This window comes from Phacochoerus africanus, chromosome 2 (assembly GCF_016906955.1).
Source record: "Phacochoerus africanus isolate WHEZ1 chromosome 2, ROS_Pafr_v1, whole genome shotgun sequence".
Classification (NCBI taxonomy): Eukaryota; Metazoa; Chordata; class Mammalia; order Artiodactyla; family Suidae; genus Phacochoerus; species Phacochoerus africanus.
The window spans coordinates 141,679,793-141,689,663 of record NC_062545.1 but is presented as its reverse complement, the minus strand read 5'-3'; the positions used below and the strand labels follow the sequence as shown (position 1 = coordinate 141,689,663).

The window sequence follows — 9,871 nt, the reverse complement described above, 5'->3', positions numbered from 1 at the left end:
CATGAAATGCTAGTACTGTTAGGAGCTTGGACACTAAGTATAGTCTTTTTTTTTTTTTTTTTTAAGCTTAGAAACCAGTGGCCTGGAACAAGGTGACTGAATTCACGTCCACTCTCCTAGCGTGCACGTCTCAAACGGCTCCTGAACTGTTGATTCTATACGTGCTCGCTCTGGCCCACAGGGCGGCGGGAACAAAGATGCAGTGTGAACCGGGGAAACGCGGGAAGGTAGCCGGTGGGGTCCGCCCGGCTGAAGGGCAGGGTTTACCCGAGGACAGCCTATGCGGGAGGAGCAAGTGGTCGCGGAGAGTTTGGGGACCGAGAAGCCCCTTCTTAAACATCCCGCCTAAGATGCAGGTTACCGATGCATCTAGCAGAACCAAGACGCCTTCATCCCGCTGCTGTAGCCGCCGCCAGGAGTCCGAGCACCGGCCGGAGGGGGCGTGGTCTCCATGCGGATAACGGGCTGCAAGGCGCCGCGGTCCGTGTCCCCGCCGGCGCCGAGCGCCTTAGAACTCGCGGGCGGGGCGGGACGAGGTGGGGCGCCCGCCGGGAGGGTTTTTTTTTTTTTGTCAAACTTTGGCCACGGGAACCACCCCCCATTCACTTTTGCGCCAATCGGGCGGCGAGGACGGATCCCGAGAGGGGCCAGGCTCCGCCGCCGCCGGGGCCGCTTCAAAACGCGCCGTGCGTGACGTGAGGGCTCCTGTTGCAATGGCGAGCTAAGCCGGAGGATGTGCAGCGGCAGCAGCGGCGCCGGCCACGAAGAGGACGGAGGCGGGCGCAGCGCCAGCGGAGTCAAGCCAGCCAGGGGACGCAGGCAGGGCGAGACGGGGGCCCGGACTCGGCTGCCACTGCCGTCGCCGTCGCACTGGCCCCGCGCCCCCGCGCGCGAGCGGGAGGAGCCGCCGCCGCCTCGCGCGGGAGCCGCTGCCGGCGCACGCCGGGCATGGTCCCCTCTTAAAGACGCAGGCCTCGGCGGGCGGGGTGGGCGTGCGGAACAAAGCACCGGCGTGGGGCCTGCGGGCGGCTCGGGGGCCGCGATGGGCGCGGCGGGCCCGCGGCGGCCGCGGCGCTGCCCGGGCCGGGCCTCGCGGCGCTAGGGCGGGCTGGCCTCCGCGGGCGGGGGCGGCAGGCTGAGGACTCGCGGAGCCTGCGGAGGCGGCGGCGGCCCGGCGGGCTGAGCGGCGCGGGCATGGCCGCGCGCGGCCGGCGCGCCTGGCTCAGCGTGCTGCTCGGGCTCGTGCTGGGCTTCGTGCTGGCCTCGCGGCTAGTCCTGCCCCGCGCCTCTGAGCTGAAGCGAGCGGGCCCGCGGCGCCGAGCCAGTCCCGAGGGCTGCCGGCCCGGCCAAGCGGCCGCGGCTTCGCAGGCCGGTGGGGCGCGAGGCGATGAGCGGGGGGCGCAGCTCTGGCCGCACGGCCCGGCAGCGGATGGCGGCCAGCGCGACAGGAACTTTCTCTTCGTGGGAGTCATGACCGCCCAGAAATACCTGCAGACCCGCGCGGTGGCTGCCTACAGGTGAGCCCCTGCTCCCCGGGCACCGCCCCCTGCATCCAGCATCCCAGCAAACTGCCATGCGTGTCTGCCCTTGGCTTGTGCCTATGAGGGCTTCCCAAAGACAAGGCTTCCTGAGCTGTGGGATCGGGGTGCCCCTTGGGCGATGTCGGGCATTGGCAGCAGAGGTCGGAGACGGGATGGTGAGCGCAGCGCTCAAGAGCAAGGGCTTTTGGGGTCAGATATACCAGGGTGGCCCCTCTGGGTGTGGTCCTCACCCTGACTTTCTTTGAGGCGCTAAAGCTTTCCTTGTCCAGATATTCACTCTCCTTTGTTCAATGAGCCTGACTGAACATTTCCCTCCTAAGGTTGTTGGGAAAACTTGGCACAGTACCTCTGATAGTGGTGGCAGTGGGGATTATTACTTGAGTCTCTGAAATCTCCATCTTTCGCCTTGCAGAACTAGAGCCAATCTAAATTAATCTGGTTAGAACCCTTCCACATGTAGATTTCAACGTTGGAATCGTTCCTGTAAATGAGGGGAGTGCCCACTGCACACTCAACCCCACCGGGGTCTGTTGAGCAATTGGAAAGAGAATATTTGGAAAAAGCAGTTCCTGGTCCATGGTAAATTTGGTGTTAACTAGCCCAGTTTGGTGATGTGTGTGTTAGCCAGTATCTGGGCTCTAGTTGGCCATATGAGTCATAAAAGTGGTTGGAATCATGTTCAGGATTAACAAAGGGATTAGCCAAAGTAATCTTTAGAAGAGAGAAAGAGAGAGGATTTGGAATAGCAGATTTGTATTGGAATGAATTTGAGGGAGAAGAAGAAGGATGTAGGTTCAGTAAACGGATTTAATGGAAACCTCATATGTGTGAAGTATAGAAATGCTTCCTGTGGGATAAGATTTGGGATCCAGCCATAGAACAGACCAGTGCAGGAGATCCTCTGGGAATGGCCTCTTGCTCAGTCATTGCTGAGCAAGGCCAAGCTGGTTGCTCTCGGTTCTTAATTTATAACCAGTATCTCTATAACTTAAGCGTTTAAATCTGGTTCCCGTCTAAATTTTCAGGCATCGGATGCTGTGGGTGGAAAAGCATATATGGATTTCCATTCCTCATAAGGAAGTAAAGGATTGAAAAGGGAGATGAAAGACTGTCTGTCCTTTCAGTGCATTGCTTCCCCATTCTTGCCTGTGTGTTTCCATTAGGATTTTTTTTTTCCTTTTTTTGGCTGTACCTGCAGTATATAGAAGTTCTGGGGTCAGGGATTGGATTCTAGTTACAGCTGCAGAAACGCTGGGTCCTTTAACCCACTGTGCCAGGCTGGTGATCGAACTGAGCCTCCATGGTGACCCAGGCCACTGCAGTCCGATTCTTAATCCACTGCGCCACAGCAGGAACCTTCTTCCATTAGGATCTTAAGTCCAGAGCCTATGTTCTGTCAGGAAGGGTCCTGAGTGCCTGAAAAGGTAGCATAATTTTGACCAAGATCAAGATTTGAGACCCCGAAGATCAAAGTTTCCTCCCTGATGTATTGAGAATTTACTTGGAATTTTATACGAATTGTGCTTTTTGAAAGAAGAGTTTCTACATCAGAAATTGAGAATGAACTATATAAATTGTTTACAGCATGACTTTTAAAGTAAATCTCCATTATTGTAATTTGGTGACAAGTCCTTTGAAATTACAACTTTGGGACAGTTACCAAAGTAGTTTGTTCAAATAGTAGATGGCATGATTCTCTGCCCCCCAAACAATACATTTTCATAGATACAAAATCAATATATATAAACCAGCAGGGGTCCTGGTACACTAGCAGTGCTCAGAAGATATGCTGCAAACTGGACCTAAAACTCGGAGATGATTTTTTCCCAAAACCCATGCTTGAGGCCCTAATCTTGCTTGAGGCCTTTATCTTGCTATTTCTACAATGGGCTTACGGCTGTACTCCTGGTCTTCTTTCCAAATCTACATTCTTTTTGGATGTAGGATTTTATCTCATTGTTTAATTTCTTTAAGGCAGTTAAGGAAGAGTAGAAACACAATTGGCCCTCTGGCCCTTCTTTGTGACAACTCTGCCTTTTTGATAAAACCTTTGCTAGGAAATGCTGTGTCCTACTTAGTAATTCTGTAGACTTTCCTGAGTACCTTTCTTTCTATCACTCTGATCTGATCGTTGGTGCCTGGGGGTGGACCTGCCCTGCTGGTTAAGGTCCTGTGCTTCTCAGCCTGTCAACCCTGTGTTTAGACTGGCTGCAAGAGTGGCACAGGACGATTTTAGCCTTAAGGAACTCTAGAGGAAGGCCAGAATTGGCATAGAGTTTATAGGAGGTAACTTATCATTATGGCTTTGCTCTGCTTTGCAGCCTGGGCCAGAAGTCCACACTCAGCTCTTAAATTGGACATTTCATGCACAGTTCAGTATAAAAGTCGGCTTGAATCTTCTAGCACAAGGTAGAACTCAAGTTTGGCATTGAGTTTTACATCTCCCTTAAAAGGCAAATTCATTTTTTACCTTAGAAAAAAAATCTCAATTTTTTGTCTATTAAAGTAAAATTATTGTTGGGCTTAGGGGTTGAAGGAGATCGCAATGTTGAGTTTTTCTGTTTTGCTTTGTTTTGTTTTTGGCCAAGGCATGCGAAAGTTCTTGGGCCAGGGATCGAAACTGAGCCACAGCCGTGACAACGTCAGACCATTAACCACTAGGCTACCAAGGAACTCCAGAAAGGGCAGTGTTTTTAGTCAGATGACGCTGTGATGTACTCTTGTGCTAGGATATTGAAAGTGTCAGCATTCAGATCAGGGACTAGTAACTGTCCCTGAGATCCAGAAAGAAGCTAAGAAAAAAGCCTTTGAAAAATTCAAGGAGATAACACCTATCTGCACTGAAGTTGGGCACTTTAATGCTGGAACAGCCCATCATTACTGACTCACTTTCCAGAACTTCCCTAAGCCTACAGTAGGAAGAGGGGCTACGGAGAGATGTTCACAGTCCAGTGACAGCAAGGGAGAAACAGCCTTGAACAAGTGGGCAAAACAAAACTCAAAATGTAACCCGTCAGAGACAGGCCGAAGCTGACTTCTCAGTGGCATGACCCTGGCTCATAAAAATGTTCCCAAACACTTACTATCTTTGTTCATCAAATACACACATGGCCCCTTGAGTCCAGAGTCTTGAGTGCTGGGGACACAAGAGTGAAGGTGCTTGTTCTCATGGAGCTTCTCTGCTAGCGGGAGGGACAGACACAATAGTGAAGGTGCTTGTTCTCATGGAGCTTCTCTGCTAGCGGGAGGGACAGACACTAAAAAGAGGGTTTCAGCTAGTGATGGGTGCTGCAGAGAAAATTGAGCAGGGTAAGGGCAGGGTGGTGTGGTATCCACTTTGTTAGGTGGTTGGGGAAGACCACCAGAGAAGGTGGTGTTTGAGCCAAGATCTGATAATGAGTCATTTGTGAGAATGTCCTTGAACTTGAAAAGCTCAATGATAGAGGAGGAGGCCAGATAGTGTCTTGTCTTGTGGAATTTTACTCTGATTTAGAAAGCCATTTGAGGACTCAGATGGGAAAGGGAGGGCTTGCGTTATGTTCTGAGAAGTCAGTTCTCTCTGTTGTGTGGAGAGTGGATTGCAGGAAAGCACGGAGATGTTAGGAGATGTCTAGGTGGAGATGAGGATGATGGGGACTAGTGTGGTAGCAGTGGGGATGGGGAGAAGGGGATGGCTCCAGAGTCCATGCTAAAGTTAGAATTAAAGATCTGTTGGCAGATGCTTGTGAGGGCTGAGGCAGAGAGGAGTGGAGGATGACTTCCAGATTCCCTGAGGGTTCTGGGGAGGGGAGTGTTCTACAAATCAACATATAAAATAATTTTTTTAAAATTTATCTTTAAAGTATTTGTATTCTAGGTAATTTTACTTTAAAATGGTGCTGTGATTGCTCCAGAGTAATTTATTGTGTTTGTTAGTGACAGTTCATCAGAACCCCTGGCCGAGTTCCTTGTGTCGTTTGTTACTAGCTGCAATTCATATTTTTCTCATAGTTTTCTTTTTTCTTACATAGATCATTTGATATACAGAAGTTAGAGGTTCAGGTAGTTTAGTCTTTTCCTTTCTGGTTTTAGGGCTGTTTTTCCCCCTAAGCACAGAATGTTTATTGCCCTAGAGAGTTGTGGGGGTTTTTGTTTGTTTGTTTGTTTTTCCCATGGCTGCACCCACAGCATTTGAAAGTTCTGAGCTGGAGCTGCGACCTAAGCCACAGCTGTGGCAGCACCAGATCCTTATCCCGTTGTGTCACAGTGCAAACTCCCAGAGGTTTTTGTTTTTGTTTTTTTTTTTTTTTTAAGTGACTTTTTTTTTCCTGATTCTAGAAGGGGTTGAAATTGGCTCACTTCATTTTCCCCCCAAATTGTCTCAGCCATCTTTTGAATAAGCTCCCATTTCCCTACCAATTTGAAATGTCATCCTCATCATACTCAAAATTCCTGGGTATGTTTTTGGACTTGATCTTTCTGTCTGTTCTTGTGCCAGTACCACCCATTGAAATTATTTGAGGTTGAATAATATTTTAATATCCGGTAGACAAGTTCCTCTCTGTTACTCTCTTTCAGGCATTTCTTGGCCATGCTTACCTGTCTTGCTGGGAGAGTGTTGGTGATATTTAGGGTTTTTTTTGTTTTTTTTTAAATTAATGGTTTGATTTAAAAAAAGAAAAAGCATACATATTTAGCTTTTTAGCTAATCCAACACCTTTTATTTGTCTTGATTCTTGCCTCTCCTGGGGACCTGTTTTGTTCTTTCTTTACTCTCTCACAAGAAAGGATGACTTCTCTTCTTGGCACCAAGAGTGATAAAAGGCACTGTTAAATATTAGCATCGGTCTTTAGGGAATTGCGGGAAGAAAGTTTGAGAAATAACTAGCTTTAGATATAGGAATCTTATTGCAAGATGTTGTTATATTGGTTAATGGCCTCTTCCTAATGCTTTAAATGAAGGTAGAGTGTTCCTTTTACCAGCCTTAATGAGCAGATTTCAGAGTTCCTTTCCTTCCTTGAACTCAGTAAACTATATTTATCTTGAAACAGGTTAGAGCAATGTGTGCTTTGTCAGAATCCAATTTGGCAAAACATTACTGAAAGCTTTCCATAATCCAGATAATCAACCTGTAAATGAACTTTTGGGGCACAACCCATTTCACATTATGGCTTACCTGCGTAAGAAAGTTAATGAAAACCATGGTCCTGAAAATGAGTTCAGTGTTGTCTGTCATCGTTCCTTGATTCTCTCACACAGAGTATTCCAAGGATAGCCGTTTTTGTCAGTAGAAGAGTCTTCTTGGTTGTATTTTCATCACATTGGCAGTTCCACTTTTCTCCATCCATTCATTAAGCTGCTGTTTGTTGAAAATAGATGAGTAATTCCATTCCTGCACAGTTCATTGTCTAGGGAAGGAAACAAATGATAATATTGGGAGCCCGGACTAATTCCTGTGTGGGCATAGAGGAAAAAGGCCTTCATTGACTTAAGGGGATTGGGGCAGGTCCCACTCACATTCTTGCCCCTCTTCCCCTGTGTGTGGTCTTGAAGGATGAGCAGGGTTTTTTGAGGCAGAGAGGACAGTAGGTTCATGGAAGTGTGAAATAGCAGGAAGTAATGAAGGAATGGTGAGAAAGGACCATTCCTTGAGGCGGGGGTCTGAGATCTAGCAATCTCACTAGAAACTTTTCCAAAGGGGTTTAAAGGCATGCTCAGGTATGTATGAAATGGAAATTGCAAGTATCTTTGGTGTCATGCATTAGGAGCTATGGACCATAATTGATTTCACTGATTTAGCCATGCTGTGATCTGTTTGTCTAACAGTAAACAATGATGTGGCTGAAATATGTTTACTGGGATAAAGAGAAGTTCTTACTCTGAGAGTAGGTTTTAAAATCATATGCCCAGTATGAGACCATTTTAAGAATCAGAGAAATGTTTGTGTTTGTGTGACATAGAAAAGAAACTGTGAAAGAATATATATAACCACGATGGTGAATGATTTTTCATATTCTTGGCATTTTTCTGTATTTTTGAGGTTTTCTACACTGAGCACTTACTTTATAATAAAGCTGAGTAACTGCAGTTAAAAAAAAAAAAAAGGAGATGGCAGCTCTTGGAAGGAAATGTGAGTACAGTTTTGAGTGTGTTAAATTGTACCTGCAGGACTGCTGGGCCCAGATGGCATGTTGGCCCTGGGTTCCCTGGAGCTTCAAGTCAGAGTCATGCTTTTTTCAGTAAATGGCAGTTACTCCTGCCCCCAAATGTAGGGATAACACATGCATTTGGTTAGTGTAACTATATTTCCTTCAGTACTGTAACTTCATGCTTCCAGCCTGTACTTGGGAAAATCAAGTGACAGCATTTTTACTGTGAGGGCTTACATATAGTCACATAAGTATTCAGTGCCTTTATCTACTGTTGGTGTCTTTTTGGCTTCTTGTACAGGATGGAATTGGAGGAATAAGAAACTTAGTTATGATTTAAAAGTCGTGAAGCTCTCCATCTCATTTTATTTATTTTTATTTTTTATTTATTTATTTATTTTTTTTTGTATTTTTGCTATTTCTTTGGGCCGCTCCCGCGGCATATGGAGGTTCCCAGGCTAGGGGTCCAATCGGAGCTGTAGCTGCTGGCCTACGCTGGAGCCACAGCAACTCGGGATCTGAGCCGTGTCTGCAACCCACACCACAGCTCACGGCAATGCCTGATCCTTAATCCACAGAGCAAGGGCAGGGATCGAACCCGCCACCTCATGGTTCCTAGTCGGATTCGTTAACCACTGCGCCACGATGGGAACTCTCTCCATCTCATTTTAATGCAGTGCCGTTTTCTGGCATTTGTAGCTGTTATTTTTGTTCTGTAGTTGAGTACATTTTTTTGTGGTTGATTCAAAATAAGATGTAGTCTGCTCTGATTTGAAGTCAACTCTGGGCTTGCCAAACCTGAGGATTACTGAAAATGTAGATGTTAATGCCATTAAAATGATTGTCTTATAAATTGAACCTAGGTGCCAATGCTGATTTTTTTGTTTGTTTGTTTGCTTTGCTTCTTAGGGCAGCACCCACAGCATGTGGAAGTTCCTAGGCTAGGAGTCGTATAGGAACCACAGCTTCTGGCCTACACTACAACCATAGCAAGTCAGGATCCCTGACCCACTGAGCAAGGCCATGGATGGAACCCTCATCCTCATGGATACTAGTCGGATTCATTTTCTCTGCAGCACAAAGGGAACTCCGGCAAATGCTGATTTTATCTTGAACTTAGTTCTTTGTGTTTCCAACCTAATGCCAGAAAGTAATTGGGCAGGATTTAGGGTAGCAAAGGGATCCAAACACAGAATGAGGGTTTCAGAAAGTAATGTTTCACGTAAAGTTTTCTGGCCTTTGAAACCAGCCGAAATATTGAAGGTGTCTATGACGGGCAGGTCTTACCCCGGCAGAGTGGGAGGAGGTGGCTGAAGTGAGTGTAAGCCTGTTCTCCTGATCTACGATGAATGTTTTCTCAGCCTTAGCAGCAGAGGAGGGACTTCAGAAGAAATGGGGGCAGTGACCTGGGAGACAAGTGTGGGGATGGGCAAGCCAAGAGGCTGGCCAGTGGAGGTGTTAGAGTCAGACAACACCTGCTCCCTGGCTTCTGCATTTATTAGCTTTGTGATCTTGTGCAGATTACTTACCCGGCTATGAGCCTCAGTCTCCTCATCTGTAAAGTGTGGCTAGTGGTACCTCTCACACCTTGTGGTGTTTTCGCCATAGGTGGTGGCAGATGCCCTCAGCACACTGCCTCACATGCTGAAACCCCTTAGTGAGGGTGGCTGTTGGTGGTAGGAAGTGGGCTTGGGAGAACCTCAGCAGGGGAGGAGGACTGGCTTGCAAAGGAGTTGCTAAATGGGGCTCAGGGTGCTTTTTTTATTGCTTGCATTCAGCAACGCTGATTTTTTTTTTTCCTTAGATTTACATTTGAAAACTAATTTGATTTATATATGATTAAAAATTAGTTGTATATTTATACTTTTAAGTACACGGCAGCAAAATGCAACCGTATTTAAAGTAGCTAAGACTTGAAGCTTTGGAAATGGACCGTTAAGATCAGATTTTGCCTTCTGCCATTTAACATGCCAAATTTTTGGAGAAGGCATGCTTGTGGTCTCTATTGATGAATATTCCCATTGTTTTCTGTGAATTTGGGCTCAAAGGGCAGGTTGCTCTTAGCTCTTAATATCTTGAAACAATCTCCTAGGCTAGTGCCCAGGCTATTGTTGAGGCGAGAAGCTGTAATCCACCCTTCAACAGCTTTATTGTGGGCTGGGGAGGGTCTTTCATGCTTGCTTTCACCTTTAGTCTAGTTT

At 47.0% G+C, this 9,871-nt stretch overlaps 1 protein-coding gene across 1 annotated transcript in view; it reads left to right on the top strand.

Annotated features, from left to right (window-relative positions):
- Positions 1-1,120: 1,120 nt before the first annotated feature.
- CHSY1 (chondroitin sulfate synthase 1) overlaps positions 1,121-9,871 on the top strand; it is a 74,053-nt gene continuing 65,302 nt past the window's right edge. The window contains exon 1 of the mRNA XM_047766852.1: positions 1,121-1,517. Within this exon, the coding sequence (XP_047622808.1) occupies positions 1,195-1,517 (323 nt within the window). The 5' untranslated portion in view covers positions 1,121-1,194. The remainder of the gene's footprint in view (positions 1,518-9,871) is intronic.